The sequence below is a fragment of the Centroberyx gerrardi genome, chromosome 17 (genome assembly GCF_048128805.1).
Source record: "Centroberyx gerrardi isolate f3 chromosome 17, fCenGer3.hap1.cur.20231027, whole genome shotgun sequence".
NCBI lineage: Eukaryota > Metazoa > Chordata > Actinopteri > Beryciformes > Berycidae > Centroberyx > Centroberyx gerrardi.
In genome coordinates this window covers 26,662,653-26,683,331 of record NC_136013.1, presented here as the reverse complement: position 1 = coordinate 26,683,331, position 20,679 = coordinate 26,662,653, and the positions used below count along the sequence as shown (strand labels likewise).

The window sequence follows — 20,679 nt, the reverse complement described above, 5'->3', positions numbered from 1 at the left end:
TCAGAGAGGAACCTCCATCATATCAGAGGTGGAGGCCAACATCGGCCGGATGTATCAGTCTAAACCTAAGTGCGGGGGAAGACCCACCCAAGTCTAGACAAATAACCCACTGCGGAGAGAAGAGAGAGGCAAAGGAGAGGGGTGGGGGGAGGGAGGGAGGAGAAAAGAAACAAGAGAAGAAGAAAACGGGGGGTGGTAAGGGGGTTGAGGAGGAGAAGAGGAAAATGGAGGGGGAGAGAGAAAAATGAAGCTTGTAGGAAACATGCAGTTGTACATTCCAGAGCGTGAGCTGGGGAGCATCTGGAAATCTTTAGGGCAGAGGGGAGGAGAGAAGGAAAGAGAGGAGGGGGGTGAAACAGTATCTGCTGAATATTTAAGACCGACATACAGGATTAAATCAGGATTGTTTGGTCTTGTTTTGTTTTGTCTTGCTTTTTGAGCTCGTAGGAAAATGTTTACAAAATGTTTTGAGAATTATCGTCGACTTCGCCTTATTTGAATGTGCAGAGAAAAAAAAACCTGCATCAACAAATTCAAATGTGGGAACGTGTAACAAGATCTGATCAGAAGAATTAAAATTGAATTCCATAAAAAAAAGATTTTAACAAATAGATGTCATGTATGAATTTCTATGAAAAGATCTCATGAACAAGTAGAAACAGAAGTGTGCAAATCATTTCAAATGTGTGAGTGCATAAACAAAGATATGAAAGAGATATGCACCCACATGTGAAATTATAAGGTAGTTTGTTAGTTTACTTCATTGACCACAAGAGGAAATTCTTTTTTGTAAACCAATGCAAGCAAAAAACACAACACAGCTTCCCTCATTGACAAAACAGCAACAGCCATCCACAACAAACAGTAATTACACAGGAACAGCGTCAACAGATGAATATCAATAATGGTAGCAAATATTTGACCAAATCTTTTTGACACATGCACACATTTGACTTTGTTCATGCAAATTTTGCATACTCAAATGTTGCCGTACAACATTTATTATTACTATTTACTTTTCTACAACCTCAAAACTTATGACACTGATGTAATCCCACACAGATCTGAAGTTAAAAATAAGGGAGAAAGGAAGTATGCATGAGAGAGTATGTGTGTATGCATGAGAAAGAAAGTGTGAAAGTGTGTGATAGAAAAAAAAAAAAAAAGAGAGAGAGAGAGAGAGAGAAAGAGAGAGAGAGAGTAGGGGGAGTCTGACCAAAATGTTCGGCCTCTTCCTGCCTGACTATCAGCTCAGGAAGTCGAGACAGAAGCAGAGGGAGGGCAGACAGAGAGAAGCATACTTTCCTCTGCCCTTCAGTTTTTCCTTATTCAGTCCTGCTCCGAGCCACAGAAAGAGGAAAAGGAGCAGAGAGGAGGCGGGGTTTTAAATGGAGTAGAGAGAGAGAGAGAGAGAGAGAGAGAGAGAGAGAGAAAGAGAGAGAGATACTGGCAAAAGAGCTAACTTTCAAACTGTGGAAATATGATGGAAGCCAGCGTTGTTGCTCAGGATACAGGGTGAGTTTTACTGGGGAAATGGAGCTGCGGGGGCAAGTATTGTGGAGAGATTGGTGTTTTAAAGAGGCGGGGTGGGGTGGGGGGGGTGGTGGGGGGTTGTAACTGTCATGAAGGGGAAGGGGGGGGGTGGTCAGGGGGTCGAAAGTCAGAAAACCAGAGCAGGAAAAAACAGATGTGATGACTCACTGACCAGCTAATATAGGTCAATGGCCAGCAAGTCTTTTCCTGCTCCAAAACATGAGGTACCATGGGTGTTTAGTTCAAATGTGAATATCTACTGTACTGTATGTCACTCCAGAGTACTAATAACTGTGATACAGCAATGCTGACAATTGGTTTTGGTTTGTTCTTCCCTTGCAGGGAAGAACATTAAGTGGCTGAAAGCTGCAGCTGAGCACTAATGACTTGTTCAATGGGCAGTTGGGAATACGCATGCATGTTTTCTTTTGAATGTAAACTGCCCCAGTGTTTGAATGTCTGATCTTGACAGAAAAGGTGGTTTAAGATCGTCCAAATCAGTAACAGTATAGTATTTATTACAACAGTCAATCTTACTAATCTATGCTGGACTTGGTGTCAACTTAAATCCATAGTGCAACCTTCCATAATATAACATTACTTAGGTGTAGTCTGAATTCTTTAGGTTTTGTTGTTTGGTTAGCTCTAAATGCAGGCTACCATTTTCTCCCTGAAGGACAGTGTTATTACATATGAAAAATTGGTATCAAAAGTTAGTTGCTATTGTGTTACACTGCCATTATCCTAAAGGTCATGTTAGGTCAGGCAAAGTGATGTTGTCCAATCCGAGGCTGCTAAGACTGCTCACATCATTAAAAACAAATTGGTTCTTTGGGACCATAAAAGTGTCCAATTCTTTATTTATTTATGATAATGCAGTAAATATGAGTGCTTGATTTCTCCATCAATTGACAATAAAGATAGTATTTCAAACATGTAACGGCATGTCTGTACTGAGTGTTCTGCTGAGAACTTAAGTTTCCAGTGCTATTTCAGAAAATTTAGCTGACTTAACAGCGATTTTACCCCATTTGTGTGAGCATGCTTGGCACCAGCAGGACTCTTGGGATCTGTCATGTGGTTTCGTCGGTTCTGCATGCATTTTTTTCATTCATAGCAGAGTGACTTCACCTCCAGGCTGCATTGAACGTGGTTTAAAACATTCGATCGGTTCAAGCGATTACCAAGTGACTCAAATGGTGTGTGGGTGCATTTTGAAAATCTTAAAGTACCAGTTAAAATACCAATACTTCATTCAGTCTTGTACCTTTGACTTTTTACCAGTCAGTTATTTTTTGTTCGATTTTTTACCAGTCAAATACGTGAAAACATGTAGATTCCAGTCATCTTCATATCTTTATTAAAAAAGCCCTGATCAGATGTCTTTATCATTTAATAAAAATCTCTAATGTGGTCCATTTTAAAAGCATACTGTTGGATACTGGGTCATGTAGAGTGCCAAGACAGTAAATATAAAAATAAAACAGGCTTTTCTCTCTTTCCTCTTTTTTAAATTCAACATTTACGGTCTATTTACCACTGACCTTTTACACCTCTTCAAGCATTGGTTAGGAAGGCCCCAAAATGAGTCATGGGCCTGACTGTGGTGGCTTCCCACGACAAGAGTACTGCTACTACTACTAATAATAATGATAATTTTTTTCTGAAGCAGTTTTCAGAACAATGTTATAATGTGCTCTAGTGAAAATTAACAAATCAAACAACACTTAAGACAGCTGCTACATTTCAAATGATAGTAACACATATTTAAACACATGAAGCCTTTAACAAAATTCAATGGTAGTTTAGAATCAACACGGCAAAGTACTGTAATATATCAAATACAAAATAAAAACCAGGACAATACAACTGTTATGTTATATAAATGTACTGTATATTAATTCAAATTCAAGTTTATGCCTGCTACTCCAGAGAGGAGAGATCTACACTTCAGGGTTTTGTCTGTAGACCTAAGGCCATGCTTTTGCTCACAGTCTGTTAAAAGATCTTCAATATAATCTGGTGCCAAACCATGCATTGCTTTGAAAATGATTAAGCAGACTTCACAATCAAGTCTGAACTGTGCTAGAAGCCACTGTGATGAGGCTAAAATTGGAGCGATGTGGTCACGCTGTTTTGTTGCCTGGCAGCTGCATTTTGTGCCAACTGCAGGCGGAACAGAGCTTTTCAATTGAGGCAAAGATTAAAGCGCAAATGAAGCGCTAGTTACAGCATAATGCAGATAAGTGCAAGTTGTTTGCCTTATCTCTGAAGCTGTTTTATTTTTCCAGTTTGTTTGGAATAAATAGAAGAAGAACTGGGTAGTTAGCATGAGCAGCAATAGCCACCATGGCTGAACAGACGAAGAAAAGAGCGCCACCTACAGAAACTCAAGCTTCATCAACAGAAAATCCAAGGAAAAAGACGTCACAGTACTGGAGACACTGTTTGATTGACAGGCGATCTGTGGGAAGTGCCAAGTGTCCACAAAATTTAAGAAACCAAAAGAGAGAGAATGTCAAGGATTACCACTTTAACAGCCGCCAATGTTTCTCTGATGATAGAAAACGAATGGACTTCCAGTAAACAATTTATTGAGTTGCTTGAGGGAAAATGCGCTGGAGTATAAACAATTAAATTCTCAGCATGTGTTGAAGCTCCATAGCTGTTTCCTAGGACCATGAAGACGAGCCTGATGCCGACCTTTAAAGTTGCACCGTAGGCAAGAAATTTACGTACAAATACACACATTTTATCAGCCAAAGTCACAAAGTAGTGCCACAACAGAGAAGAGTGTCCCATCCCCACTAACTGAGACAGCATAGATTCACCCTATTTGGCCAAATTACATTGTGGTGACAGGAAATCTTTTCTGGCCACAGGAAGTGAGAAATCTAAACTCAAGAGTGAAATCCAAACTGTCTCCTAAACAGCAGTGAGCAGCGCTCTGTCCAGAGAAAGCTGGGCCCGACAGATACTGTATATCGGAGCACCGATAATATGTGCCGATAGTCACATCTCACAGATATATCTGTATCGGAAAAAAATCCACCAATAAACACAGATAATAATAATAATAATAATACATATTTTATTTAGGCAGGGAATAAAATATGTAAAAAAAAAAAAAAAGAAAAAGAAAAAAAAATGTCTAAAGAGAGAACATTTGAACCAAAGAAACAGTGGCCAGTTTGTAATAAGAATGTATACCTTGTTATAAAAGAATATGCATATATTATTTCAATTAGTTTTAATTTACTTTCAATGGTTAGGTGACATACAATTGTTCTATCCAGGGTTTCCATTAGCTGGTATATGCCGGCTTTTGGCCGGTAAAATGTGCAGTTGCCCGACAAATAAAAATCTCGTCGGCCAAACTGTCCGGCAAAAAATATGACAAATATCAATAGCCTAATTAAATGATATCGCGTGACCTATAAAACTTGTTGCTGGCACCGTGGTTAGCATTGCATTTGTGCAGACATTTCTCCGGTTCTGCTCCGGCTTTTTTACGAGGTGGGGAAGTTGGTTAGTACTGGGATAACTAGCCCTCCTTTTTACCAGCATGCATCTTCACACAGAATTTGTATTTTTAGCTTTATGTTGGTACAAATTCTCTGTGTAAAGATGGCTCCAAAAAGGACAACAATGACCATAAGATTACTCCAAACAGCATAATCCCAGTGTTCTGAAGTGAAATGATTGCACTGTGAGTCCAGAAGTCCAATATTTACTTCATTATCTCCTAGACTTTACCTATTTCTACATCGCCACAGTCACAACTGTAGCAAGCCAATGCTGCCTTCAAATGCTATCAGAAATATTGCGATTGCAGGTCGCGCTTAAACAACCCAATAAAATGGTAAATACAAATGGCAAAGTTGAATTTTACATGATAGCCAAGATTCCAAGATGTGGCATTCTCACTCTTTGTTGAACATTTAGGTGTCACGTATATATACAACAATTTTTAGCCAACTATTTATTATTAAAATACAAGTTGCAAAGCTGATGGGAATATTCTCTTCTTCATTCTGTCGTGGCAGCACAAAGTAGCCAAGCTTTGTTTCTAAAATAGTCAGCAAAAACAGCTACTATTATGTCAGGTCCATTTTGTAATTTCTCACTTAAAAATACAATTCTTGAATACACAATGAATTGTAATTACGATTGTCAAATTCGGAATTATGAGCTTATGAGGAGCGCCTGAAGGCAGCAAGACTCTTCCATCAGATCTGACAGCCAAACGGTTAATAAATTGCATTTGTTGTATCTTTGCATTTGGTTTGTATTGTTTATTGCTATTTAAATTTACTCTAGCTTATTTAAAACATATGTCCGGTAAATATTCTACTTGTCCGGAATCCTGAAATCTTACCGACCTTTTTGGCCAGTAAAAAAAATGTCTAGCGGAAACCCTGGTTCTATGTATGATGTTACATAATGTTAAATTAATAAAAGTTGATTGTAAGTAAAACAAACAAAAAACAAATCCTGCCTCCAGTGCAATTCTTTAATAATTACTCTTTAAGACGCAAATGTGACAAATGATTTCTGGGATATGTCTGATTTACATTATTAAAAAAATTATATATATATCAGCAGATATATCGGAAATCGGGAAATTTTTACCCCTCATTATCGACATCGGTATCGGACCTAAAAATCCCATATCGGTCAGGCCCTAATCTTTTGCTTCTCTTGTCCCTTTGGTATCCTTTGATATAAAGCAGTGATTCCCAAAGTGTGGGACGCGGCCCCCTGGTGGGCCGTGAAGGTACTGCAGGTGGAGAGGTCATTTACAATAAATAAATAAAAAGTTTTTAATTTTCAATTTTGTAATTTAGTTTGAAATTACCATAAAATATTTATGATTAAATATTTGCATTAAAAAAAGTAATCAGAACTAATAAAACAAAGCCATGGGATTTAAATCACGTGTTATTCTTCATTTATCTGACCTATTTTTGATCTGGCCGGAACGTATCTTATATCTCGTCATTGGCGGGATTGTAATTTAGGGAATACCTCATCATTGGCAGGGGAAGAGTAAAAATGGAGCAGTGGCTATCAGGTTGCAAAAGGAAAGCTGTTAATGGAGAATCAACCTCCACAAGCGAATCATCAGAAGATCAAAATGAATCCGTGAAAACAAAAAGAAGGACTCGTAGAAAGTACTCAAGTGAGTACCTATCGCTGGGATAGGGAAATTCTTCATCTTAGTCTCGTGTGTTGATCAGAGTTGTGATTAAAGGGTTGGGTGGGCCACGGAAGATTTTCAGATTTCAAATTGAGCCGCAGCATTCTTAAGTTTGGGAATGGTATAAAGCATCACAGACCAGCAACATGAGCATGCTCTGTGCAGTTTACTGACAGGATTTCTGGATGTTGAAGTTCAACCAGTTTTCCAACAGTTACCTCTCGCTGCTATTTGGTGCCCCCAACGTGCAAAGTTGCCCAGTGCAGCTGTAAAGGATAAGTTTGGCGATTTTGGACCTATATATAATTTGTCTCTTACATACCTGTAGTATTTGGACTCGCAGACAATATTGGCTTCCGAGTCAGCCTTCGGTTCCGTTGCTAAGTCTGCTAACAGTGAGTCCAAATGGGGTTTGTCAAAATATCTTTAAAAAAGCCAATCTGTGAAAATGCTATGGTGACCAACCGACAGCTGAGCCAATATTGTCTGTGGGTCCAAGTACTACAGGTATGTAAGAGACAAATTATATATAGTTCCAAAATCGCTGAACTTATCCTTTAACCTATGGTAACTTTTCTCTCTTTACAGCCAAACGAGCCCTCTGGCAGGAGCCCTCGACCCTCCCTCCTCCGTCCCCTCTCCCTCCTCCCTCCCTCCATCTTCTCCTCTCTCCTCACCCCCCCTCCCTTCCTCCCCGCCTCACCCCAGGCCGTCCCGACCCAAGCCCCCGCCTCCCGCGGTGAAGCCCTCACAGCTCCCTTCTCGTCCCCCTCTTCCTCCGTCCACCCCTCCGTCCCTCCCTCCTCCTCTCCCTCCTTCTGTCTGCAAACCCCCTCCGCCTCTTTCCCCCAATCCTCCTCTGCCGCCGCCCTCCCTTCCTCCTCCTCTCTCCCTCAATCCTCCTTTCTCCTCCAACCTTCCTCCTCCCTCTCTTCCTCCTCCTCTCTCCCCTACTCCCATCTCCCCAACGCCCTCACCTCTGCTCCCTACTTCTCCTCTGCTCTCCTCTGATTTCACTCCCTCTCTTCCTCCTCCTTTATCCCCCACTCTCTCCTCCTTTCCTCCTCCTCCTACTCCTCCTCCCCTCTTCTCTCCATCCTCTCCATCTCCTCCATCTCCTCCAGTCCTGAGCCCTATAGATCGGCTGGTTGGGAGCGCTTCAGTATGGCAGCCCAAAGGTCTTAGTCAAGACAAAGCCACTAGCATAATGGAGAGAGAGACGGCTGGGGTGAGACACGCACACACACACACACACACACACACACACACACTCATACTTTTAAGCATGACATAAATCTTTAAATTCATAGTATAAATTTGTAGTATTGGGTCCTTTAATGGAATTAAGTATAGAGTAATACCTTTCTGAAAATGTAATGTTTCTATTGGTGGTTGGCTTTTACCTTGCAAGGCAGCTGGATTCGCGAGATCATGATCACGCGAGAATCCATCTTGCCAGGCTTCAAGTTATGCATTTGTGGCCGAACCACAGTGGTTCGGACCAATCAGCGTCCTATGAGGGCAGCTACGGGCGTGGTTTAGGTGTGACGACAGCGAGAAGCGACTGTTCGTTCACAACAATGGCGGCTCCTAAAGAGGCTAGCGTAGATGCTGCTATAACATCAGTTATTTCTGAACTGGAGAGTATTTCTTCATTGGAAGAAGAGCAAAGAACGGCACTGAAGGCTTTTCTGGATGGAAAAGATGTTTTCGCTCTTCTCCCGACTGGTCTGATTGGTTGAAGTTAGCCCGTGATAGATGGTGATAGACAGATGGTTCATCCAATCACCTGCCAAGTATTTTTTGAAAGTGCCTGCCCTTTTCCAAACAGTTTCCAAGGACGACTTCCCAGATGGTTCTGTGTAACAAACCATCTGGCGCGTCAGGTTAGGTTGGCTTATGATGATCACCAGCTTTTTACAGTACATCACTGATAGCAGTAGTAGTAGTAATAGCATGGGTTTCAATGGAGAGTTTTAGTGTCCCACGGTCTAAATGCTGTTTTAGAGGCTTTTCTGCACAGATAAGAACAACATTCAGGGGGAAACACTGAATGCATGAAATTTTTAGAGGCATTTTATGGCATGAAAATGGTCAAATTTAAAGATATCGAACTGTATTTGTATCGAAAACTTGTTTGCATTCACGTGAAATTGCTGTAAAAGGCCCTCCAAAATCAGTCTGCAATGGGCAAAAAACCCTGGATTTAGATTTGTGTGCTGCGTTGTATGATGTAACGTATTTCAAACCTGATATTTTGCAAGTTTTTTGTTCTGACCTCAATATTGTAATCGCTGATGGTGACATTTCCAGGCGTTCCTGGTTCAGAGCACAGAGGACCAGGGTATGATGCTGTCAGTACGCCTACCTGATGGACAGGGGGCGCCACTCGTCCACAACCTGGTGGTCAAACAACACAAGACATGTAGGTATTGCACTGACAACCAGGAATTATTAGACATGGTCAAGTTAGTTGATATTAACATGGTTTCTCACCACAGATGAAATGGCAGATCAGTTGGTGATGCTCACGTGTTAAATCTTTTCTGTCGCAGTTCTCCACTTAGAAGGCTCCTCTCTGGTTTTCAATGACATCTTCAAACTGGTGTCCTTCTACTGTGTCAGCAGGTAATACTGGACATATACACACATGCACACACAAAACAACACACACACACACACACACACACACACAAATGTGTATAAATATACTCATACATACACATATACACATACGCATGCACACACACACACATGCATATAAGCATATACTTGCACATACGTTCATATACATACACATGTGAAAGTGCACATGAACATGGACATACACATAAAGGTGCACTGTCAGCAAACAAATACATAAAAAATGCACATGCATTGCACACATTCACGTAGACATGTGTATACATATGCACACGCACAGAAACACACACAAACACATATGTATATAAAAATATATATATACATACATACACACATATGCATTAAGTACACATACACATGTACATATAAAAGTACACACACGACATACACTTACACATGGACATATACATACAGAAGAAATGCATATATAAACATACATGTACATATAAATATACACATACACTTACACATGCACATATGTATACATAAAATGCATATATAAACATACATGTACATATAAATACTGTATACACACACAATACATATACACATGCACAAGCACATACTGTACACACAGACTGGACAACATGTACCTTCTCTACACACCGTAAGATTGTGTGATCTCCATTTATATATAATATATTGTCACATTGTTGAACTCACTGCTTAGACTGTGCTGGTGTTTTATCTTTGAATCCACCAATAAGGGACGTCCTGGCCGTCCCACTGAGGTTACCCAGGGTCATCAGCATGGCAGCTAAGAAGGAGGAGTTGGAGGTCATCTCTGCCATGGGAGCAGGTAGATAAGTCTGCATATATTGTGATCATTAGATTTAGATTGGATGACATCAAATTTTAATGATCGGTGTGGGGAAATTGAGTCATTGCAGCAGGAAATACAACAAGGAAGAAACAGGATATAAACAGGAACAGAGCAAATGGGGGCTGTTAAACATAACACCATTTAGTACAAATGAAAGTATGAAAATATATGAATTACATCATGTATTCAGGGTGTGTGAAAATAACAGCAATAGAACATGATGAGACAAATAATGAAAAATATATGGAAAATATGAAAATATATGCAGTATGAAAATAAATCCAAAAATATCAAGACATATGCAATATACAACTAAAGGCAAAACATAATAACATAGAGAAAGCAAATATATTAATTTACAGAATATATCGGATACAGAATGTGCAAAGTATGCATCGTATTACATCATCATTATTATTATTATTATTACCAGGAGCAGGTGCCTTGCATATGTACAGAAAAAGTGGCATGCTGAGCACACATGCATTGAAAAAAATAGTTATACCTTAATTATATCTCCTTATATTTTAATCAATTTTTCTATTTAGTACATGTAACAGACTATAGGTACACATCAATAATCATGCCTCTAAATGAGCCAGAACAAGCCAAAGAAGGCTAGTTTTCATAAGTGAATATGATCTGAGACAGAAAATAAATGGAAAACATGAAGAAAAAAAAATCCATGATATGAAATGTGGAAAGTAAATGAGTAATCTGTTAAATAATTACAAAACAACTCTCTCAACTCTGACTGCATGTGTTGCAGATTTCTGGACGTCCGAGCTGAACCAGCAGGCAGAGAACCGGGACGTGGTTTTGGACCACAGTGGTCAGCCCAGTCTGTACTGGTACATCAACCCAGTCGCTGTGGAGGAAAACACCAACAAAGACCTGAACCCGTCCCCTTTCTCCAACCTGGAAAACATCACCTCTCAAAACATCAACTCCTCCCTGCATAACGGAGAAAGCCCGAAAAAGAAGCCAGAGGTCAGAGGTCCGAGCAAGAACATGCCCAACCAGGACATGTCACAGAGATACAAGCGACCCCCCCCTCGACCCCCCAGCCTGGGCTCAGGATCCGGGTCGGGCCTGCTCTTCTCGTCTCCCCTCTCAGCTAACACCTCCTCTTCTCTCACTACAGCAGCTGAGAGAAAAGAGGAAGGAAGGGCAGGGGGAGGAGGGGAGAGAGAAGAGAGGAAGTCGGTGTCAACATCGCCTCCTCCGCTGAGGCCTCCTGTCCCCTTGCAGAGCCGTGCTGCTCCCCCTCTGCCTCCCGCTCCTCTGCGTCGCACCTCCTCCAGGAAAAGCGCCGACCGAGAGGGAGGGGAGGCAACGGAAAGAGAGAAGGGACATAATCCTGCCAAGAAAAATGAGCATGAGGGAGGAGGAGAGAGAGGAGAGGAGAAAACAGGAACTAATTCATCTTTGATAGAGCAGGTGGCTCAACAAGAGGATTCCTGCAGCAGCAGCCAACATCGAGAGGAGGAGGGGGTGAAAAAGGAGGACGAGGAGGCAAGGGAGAAAGAGGAGGCGGGGGAGGAGAGACAGGTGAAAATGGATAAAGGAGAGGAGGAAAAACAGAAGTCCAGTTCCGACTGCCAACCGTTAGTAAAGAAGCCCTCCCGTCCAGTCCCTCCCCCGAGGAGGAGACAACCTTCCCAGCCTAATGCACCGCCGTTCCCCAACCCGTCAGGAGGAGGATCAGCCAATCAGATTGCTGGGATGAGAATGGCCCCTCCTTCACCGGCACGGCGGCCAGACGTGTCCCTTTACTCACCACAGGGGGGCGCTGTGGTGGGAACCGACCCCGACTCCTGCTCTACCAGCAGCACAGAAGAGGAAGGAGAGTCGACCCAGGAGCAGGAGCAAAATCACAGGTACGTCCGGAAGGATGGACCAGTCGAGAGGCTGGTTGCAGGTTCAATTCCAGTGATTATATGAACAATGTTTTTAACCTTTATTTATCCAGGGAAAGCTGACTGAGCACAATGCTCTCTTCGAGTGACACCCTAGGTGATTACCAAATTCGAGAACTCTTGGACAGAACAAACTTCTCAAGAACACGAGAGCAGAGAAGCATCTTTGCAGTTTCAGATGGGCTGTGTGCTTATTGTCGCCAGATCAGTTCAGACACACAGCTGTTCAAGTGGTTCTAGCACTGTTTGGATGTGATGTGTCTTTCTTGCAATGAATCTTGGGGCTTCTCATTCGTTTTTGTTGGCCAAGTCAACTTCTGAGATCTTTATCCATCCTTGGCATTCTTGTAATTGAATTGGACTTTGGGCTTTAAATTTCATGTCAAATATGTCACCCCCTGCTTCACATTCACACAGTCACACATATCGCCACCTGGGAGCTGCCCAGTACAACCACAGTCTTCTACTGTCGGCCACTGAGCAGCTCCACTGGAGCAGTTGGAGGTTCAGTGTCTTGTTCAAGGACACCTCAACAGTAGTTGCTGAGGAAGGGGAGAGTTCACTTTCCCAGCCAACATTTTCCCAGCTGGTCTGGGGATTTGAACTGGAGGATTGCTGGATTTTCTGAGGGTGAATGCTGGACCTTCTGAGGGTGAATGCTGGACCTTGTCCATTTCTGAGACATTTTTAGTTGATTTTAACATTGAAATCTAACTTTTGAGTGTCTAATTATCACATATAGCTACAGTATCTGTTTTGTACATACTCGAGGAGAACCATTTTTTGACCAGTCGCTTCTTGCCACATGGTATGTGGTCAAGATTTCCTCCAAGGTTTTTTGTTTTTTTGGGTCGTGTTCAGACTCAAGATGCAAGTAAATGAAAATGAATGACAGCGACATCTTGAGGCCAATCAGGCTGAGCAGGGTCACAAGAAAATTCAAATGGGTTCCGTTATGCTGGAAAAGGTGGCATCGAAAGTTATTGTCTGTGAATGTTTCTAAAGCCTTCTCAAGTCCTTACTGGTAAGCTGAATAAAACACTGTAGGCTGCAGGTTAGTGTTCTATGTAAGGAATGTCTTTAAAGTCACATTGAAACCGCATATTGAGAGCATCTTGCTTCCTTAATGTGGTGTATTTCCTGTTAGGACAGCATATTGGGGCGGAACATAACGCAGGGAGGGATCATCCAAAATTGTAAACCAATGGCATATCAGTCAGGGAGAGACAACAGTTTTATTTGATGGGAGGGATGGAACAGGGATGGTTTTATTGGTTGGAGTTTTTATTTAGGCCTCCTGGTAAAACAAAATTTGTAGAGGTGAGGTCACCTCTGCAAATTTTGTTTTTCCAGGAAATTAAGTAAATGAGTTTGAAGTAATGATATTTTGATATAAATTTCTTTTGTCATTTTTTGGGCAGAAATTGTCAAATAGCTCTATGGTATGATAGTTAGAATGAGGTAAAAAAGCGAAAAACTCGTTTTTCATTTCAGTGTGACTTTAAAAGTTGAATGTTCACTAATGCTCCTGAATTCTCCTGCAGCTCTTCCAAGTTGCTCTGGTTAATCGCATGAATAAAAATGCAAAAAAAAAGTATTGTAAATATAAATTGTCATGCAAAGTTGAATCTATTTTCATTGTAAAATGTTATCTGATTTTGTTTCATAAGGTTTAATGTACGTTTCTTTCCAGTCGCTCTGCAGATGGACGCAACCCCAAGGCAGTGGTGAAGCGAACCCCCACCACCGTTATGTTGGACCGAGCCCGGCATCGCCTATCCACCGTCCTCACCGGCCTCATCAGCCATGACCGCCGCCTCACACAGCGCATCGTAGAGCTGGCCAGAGACCCTCTGAGCTACTTTGGTAATCTGGTGAGTACAAGAACTAAACGTGAGGACAGTAACAAGTACACACAGAGCACTTTGAAAAAAATCCTCATCTGTTTCTGGATTTCTATATGGTTTTTGAACTGAAGGTGTCAGTCTGTAAAGCCTGCATTGAAACCTGCCCCACCCTGCCTTAAGAATCTGCTAGCCCTAAAAGAATTTCATCAGTCTGGGTTTCAAGGGAGAGTTTTAGTGTCCTATGATGGTCTGGATGCTGTTTCAGAGGCTTTTCCAAAAATGCCCAAATTTAAAGCTACTGAATATTGCCACAAAACCAAAAATATCGGTATCGGTACAAACCCACATTAGTCTAACCCTCGCTGTATAAAATGCCTAAAATGTAAATGTAGGAAAGGTGAGGTTTGTAGCTTGAATGTGAATCGCTCTCATTTTCAGAGTTCATGTATCTTATTCCTAGGACAGCTAATCAGCACATGAACATTTACAACTCTCCCAAATGTAGAAACGAGAACTACAACTCAAACCTGCAATGTCATCAAGACGTACATTCGTCTATTTTTGTCATGTTTTTTTATTTAGGTAAAGGAGCACCGTGCATTCACCTTGGAGACTATGTCGCGTCACCCCTCCTCCACTGAGCTGTTACAGGAGATCAGACAGATGATGACTCAGTTGAAGAGCTACCTACTGCAGAGTACAGAGCTGCAAGCCATGATGGAGCCACAACATCAGTATACACAAGACAAACTAGGTAACTTTACAACTAAGTACAACTAGGGTAAGACCAATATATCAGGCCAATTTGGGCCTTTTATTAATGGAAGTAGCTTCAGAGATAGCAGTCTGTAAAACTTGCAGTGAAATTCGATTTGCTTTGCACTCAACTGTGTTTGTGTGTGTGTGTGTGTGTGTGTGTGTGTGTGTGTGTTTGTGTGTGCATCCATCTAGAGACCATAGTGGAAGCAGCTCTGTGTAAAAGTGTGCTGAAGCCACTGAGAGAGCCAATTTACCGCAGTCTGGAGAAAATCCACAATGACAGTGGCAGCCTACAGCAACTAGCACAGAACCAGGTAGGACAGGACTTTGATATCATGGGAAGATGCATATCCTAGCAGTGGTGGTAGCAGGAGCACTAGTAGTAGTACTAAAAGTAAAATTAGTAGTAGTATCATTATTACTATTATTGCCAATGTACTTCATCTGAGAGAGACTCCACACAGAGGCAGGCAGTCTATCACAGAAGCAGGTACGTAACCTCTGTCTTACTGTTATTAGTAGTAGCAGTAGTAGTAGTAGTAGTAGTAGTAATAGTAGCAGTAGTAGTAGCAGCAGCAGCAGTAGTAGAAGTAGTAGCAGTAGTAGTAGTAGTAGTAGTAGTAGTAGTAGTAGTAGTAGTAGTTGTAGTAGTAGCAGTAGTAGTAGTAGTAGTAGTAGTAGTAATAGTAGCAGTAGTAGTAGCAGCAGCAGCAATAGTAGAAGTAGTAGCAGTAGTAGTAGTAGTAGTAGTAGTAGTAGTAGTAGTAGTAGTAGTAGTAGTTGTAGTAGTAGCAGCACTAGTAGTAGTAGTAGTAGTAGTAGTAATAGTTGCAGTAGCAGTAGTTGTAGTAGTAGCAGTAATAGTAATAATAGTACCAGCAGTAGTAGTACCAGTAGTAGTAGTAGTAGTAGTAGTGGTAGTACTAGCAGCAGTAGTGGACATAGTACTAGTAGTAGTAGTATAAGTATTAGCATTGGTAGTAATTTTAGTAGTGGCACTAGTAGTAGTAGCAGTTGAAGTAGTAGTAGTAGTCATAGTAGTAACAATAGTAGTGTTAGTAGCAGCTGTAGCAATACTAGTAACAATAGTAGTGTTAGTAGCAGCTGTAGCAATACTAGTAAAAATAGTTCTGACAGTACCACCATAGAGTAACTAAATAATACTAGTACTATAGCAATGGTAATATTGTGTTTACTATAATATACTCTTATAATTTGACACTATGATGAATGATCATTATCGTATCTGTATTGTTGTGTGTGTGCCAGTCTGTCGTCCTAGGCAGCACCACCACAGCATTAGGAGTCACCACTGCAGTCCCTGAAGCCCCCGCTATGGAGAAGATAAGCAGTAAACTGAACAATCTCCATCTGGAGTATTCTCCCCAGAGGAAGATAGAGCTGTTGCTGAAGACCTGCAAGATCATCTACGATTCCATGTCTGTCAGCTCTCCAGGTTAGAACCCATTATAACCTATTGACCTCTGACTGCTAACCCTATCCTAAACTAAAGCCCTGCAGGATCATCTACAACTCCATGTCTGTTATCTGTCCAGGTTACATTTAACATTTTAAGTGGTAATCCGCAAATTTCTTGTTTCTTTTATTTTGTCTCTATCGTTGGTGCTATTAAGCACTCATTGCTGTGGTGTTTCTGCACTGCACTTCCCAGAGATCACCTGTCAATCAAACAGTGTGTCCAGTACTGTGACGTCTTTTTTCCTTTTTTTTTTCTATTGATGAAGTTTGAGTTTCTGTAGGTAGCGCTTCTTTGTCTGTTCAGCCATGGTGGCTATCATTTTTGAAGACCACTTAGCACGAAAGATGTTGCCAAAATAAAATTAAAAAAAACAAAGATCTCAAGGAACTCACCTAAACAAACACTGTTTACTTGACATGTAAATGGTCCAATTTAAAAAGATACTGAAAATCAGCACAAAATATTGGCTATCAGCAGCTTCAAAAATCAGTCTAACACTAACAGGCTGCATGTCAAGTACCAGCTGATGCAAATGGACTCAAATGTAAACAGATTAAACAACATGAACAAGTGTACAAACCTTTAATGGTGTCTGTATGTGTGTGTGTGTGTGTGTGTGTGTGTGTGTGTGTGTGTGTGTGTGTGTTTAGGGCGGGCCCATGGTGCTGATGACTTCCTGCCTGTAATGATGTACGTCCTGGCTAGATCCAACATGGCCGCCCTGCAGCTGGATGTTGAATATATGATGGAGTTGATGGACCCATCACTCACACTAGGAGAGGGTACACACACACACACACACACGCACACACACAGGCATGCATGGACAAGTTTAACCCCAGCAACCACTGTTCTGCTGTAAGAGATTGTTTTTAAATTTTTTCATGTGTGGTTTTGTATGTATATGCGTGTGTGTGTGTGTGTGTGTGTGTAGGTTCCTATTACCTGACCACCACCTATGGGGCTCTGGAGCACATTAAGACCTTCGACCAACAGAGGGGAGCGACACGGCAGCTGAGCAGAGAGGTTCAGGATTCCATCCACCGCTGGGAGAGACGACGCACCCTGAACAGGGAACGCATGGCCCAGGGATCTGTCCAGGTACACACACACACACACACACACACACACACACACACACACACGCACACATACACAAAACATGACCAACAACAATGACAACTCTGCATCGACACCTTGCATTGGTGACTGTTTGTTTGTTGTGACTGTCAGTCTTATGTACGGTGGCCTGGAAGTGCAAATGTAAATAACAATTTAACATTTCAAAATACACATTAACATTTCAGAAAACAAATTAACAGTTCAACAAACACATTAACATTTCACAAAACAAAGTAACAGTTCCAAAAACACAAACATTTTACGAAACAAATTAAGTTCAAAAAACATATCAAAATTTCACAAAACAAATGAACAGTTCAAAAATTACATTAACAATTCACAAAACAAATGAAAACACAGAAATTTCATAAAACAAATTAACAGTTCAAAAACCACCATTTCACAGAACAAATGAACAAAATAGAAAACAAATTAGCAAATCAGAAAACACATTCATAAAACAACGTAACCAAATGAAAAACAAATGAAATCAGAAAACACAGCAACATTTCAGAAAACAAATTAACATTTCACAACATAAATTGATAAATCACAAAACAAATTAAACGCATTTAGTAGCTTAATGCTAATGCTAACATGCTAGTATTGGGATCAATGTGAAATTGTAAGGAAACTGATAATATTTATGGTCACATGGTTCTTTTTGTTGCATACTCATGAAATTTGTATTTCACATCATAACTGAAACACACTGAGACACTTCCACAGAGTTAACGCTGTGTACATTTGTGTGTGTGTGTGTGTGTGTGTGTGTGTGTGTGTGTGTGTGTGTGTGTGTGTGTGTGTAGGACTTCCTCACAGTGTGCTGTCCTGAGATGGGATCCAACCCCAAAACTCTGGGCGTCCTCCCCACCACAACCATCCAGGAGCTGGTGGAGCAGTGTGCTGCACGCTTTGAACAAGGTAACCTACTGGAAGAATGCTTTTTATACTTTTTCTTAACATAAATATAAAGTACAATTCATTAGCCTACAGTTATTTCTTAAAAAGTTGGAAATGATAACCTCCAAATCTGCTTTATTTTTTAATGCCATTACTCTCAAAGTTAAACACTTTCTAAAAGTTGTATTACTATTATTAGTATTGCTACTACAGACATGTATGGAATGGCTTTTTAAGAGTTTCATACCCCACTGACTTTGATTAAGAATAACCTCTATATATAAATAGCACTTTTTAAAAGAGACTTACAGAGCACATTTTAGATAAAATCGACAGCAAAAGCAATTAAAGCAAGCTAAGAAATATAAAAGCAAGGCAAGCTTTAGTTCTGTTTGCTCTGGAAGAACAGCGCCCTCTTCCTGTTTTGTGCCGTAAAGCAATCCAGCAGATTTCCCGCCAAATCCAACTCAGTGGCACACAATGTAAAATGCAGTGTATAGGCCAGTAAAGGCTGACAATCTTATAGGCAATGGTGTCATTTGTTAAATGTAATTATACAAATGTCTCAAAATTAATGTGGTAATGATTTATTGATGCTGAAATGATATACATAGCACCTTTAAGTTTCACAAAAACCGATGGGTCATAGGGAAAACATTGTAAGTTCTTATATTGAGTGGTATTTCTGTTTAATAGTCCAGACAATAGTGCTGGTGCCATGAATTTGTTTGTATAGGGTACTGTTAATATGACACTGCTTGACCCCTCCTATTCTTGTCCTGGTAGTCTGACCCTTCTTGTTTCCCCCCCATCCCAGACTCCTATACACTGAGTGTGTATGTGAATGATGTTTCTCGGCCCCTGGCCCCTACAGAGCTGGCCCTCAGTGTTAAGAGCAGCCTCTCACCAGGGGCCTACTGCTTCGTTTATCACCCTGACAACCAGTCTGACTTCCAGCCCTGCAACAGTCACCCCGGCGACCAGCCTCCAGCTACACCTGAGGGAAGCAGTTACCATGACGACATAACAGCCGTCGATACCAAGGCAGCGGAGGAGGAAGAGGAGAGTCTGATTAGCTTGTAACCGTTGCAGTATCATGGTGGAGGCTGCTGTATCGCTATGGTAACCACATCGCTGCAGTGACCATGTTACTGTGGTGACTGCATCACCAAAGTTTCAATTCAGAATGGGGTTACATTCGACAGCGAGGATATTTTTAACAGTTTTATATTACTGGAATGTGTGACTGAATTGAATTGTGTATTTTCATGAATGTATTTTATTCTCAGGTCTCTCTTGAAAAAGAGATACTGATCTCAATGGGACTGCCTGGTTAAATAAAGGAAAATGCAAAAACCCAATAGCATAAGAGGTCCACTTACATCTTAAACAGGGTTTTTGTGGGTCACAGGTGGATCCATTCAATTCAATCAGACCGCATTCATATCAAGTGGGTTCTCATCAATACATAGTAATAATGTGCATACAGGAAATCAGATAAGTAAAAATGCAAATCAATACACATTTGCAGTAGCTACCAAAGATCAATAGGGTAAATATAACTTGGTGCTTGAGAAAAGACTTGTTGAGTTGCTCTTGAACCCTTAAATGTTGATATATCCAAGCTAGTGGTCGATAAAAAGGGCTGATCTGGCTACTGTAAGTATCAGGCCATAAGCTGTTTCTTCTGTCAATAAATAAAATGTAAAATATGCTCGCTGTTTAGTGCAACCCCCATTATTTGGAATTAATTTTATAACAGTATAAGACAACTGGTCTGATCGCAGAGGTCCACCTACAAGTGCAAGTGCAACACCAAAGTGACCAGCAACCAAAGAGATCGATGACTGATTTTCCCTGTTTGGTGGCTCTCAACATGGGGGTCAGGAACCCCAGGGAGGGGGGGTCATATGTAATGTAAAAATATATATAATTCTAACACGCACATATATGGTCATGTTTATACTCTGTTTATACTCTGTGATGCTTCATTCTAAAGTTCTTCCTCATGCAGGGTTAGAGGAGTAACTGATTACGTGTAACGGGATTACAGTAATCTGATTACAAACAACATTGTAACTCTAATCCATTTCCAGAAAAAAACAAACAAAAAAAAACTTCACTTGAAACACAGCTAATCAGTAATCTATAAATAGATTACATTTGAAAAGTAACTTCATGGACCCTTCAAGACTCTTTCATCTTCACTCAGAAAGCTCCAATAAGCATAAAGCAGTTTCATTCCACAGCATCTCTCGTCCATATACTGGTACCGAAGGTGTTGTAAATAAACTGTGACTTTTACAGTACACTGTTGCTGTTTGTTGTTTGCATTGACTTTTCCTAAGTAAAGGATTTGTAATGTTCGTCACATTGTGTTTCTTCAGCATTCATCCATCAATGGCGGGCCACAGCCAATGGAATCAATACTAAAATTACTCCCACCCACC

At 40.9% G+C, this 20,679-nt stretch overlaps 1 protein-coding gene across 1 annotated transcript; it reads left to right on the top strand.

The window, feature by feature from the left end:
* Positions 1-1,286: 1,286 nt before the first annotated feature.
* Positions 1,287-20,174, top strand: rin3 (Ras and Rab interactor 3). The gene is made up of 15 exons (XM_071914278.2): positions 1,287-1,515; positions 7,322-7,512; positions 7,756-7,961; positions 9,047-9,158; positions 9,289-9,361; positions 10,084-10,175; positions 10,969-12,079; positions 13,812-13,992; positions 14,548-14,719; positions 14,917-15,038; positions 15,994-16,180; positions 16,855-16,986; positions 17,139-17,305; positions 18,136-18,250; positions 19,047-20,174. Exons 1-15 carry the CDS (start codon positions 1,481-1,483, stop codon positions 19,310-19,312), a joined length of 3,162 nt encoding a protein of 1,053 aa, XP_071770379.1. The 5' UTR covers positions 1,287-1,480; the 3' UTR covers positions 19,313-20,174.
* Positions 20,175-20,679: the final 505 nt, after the last annotated feature.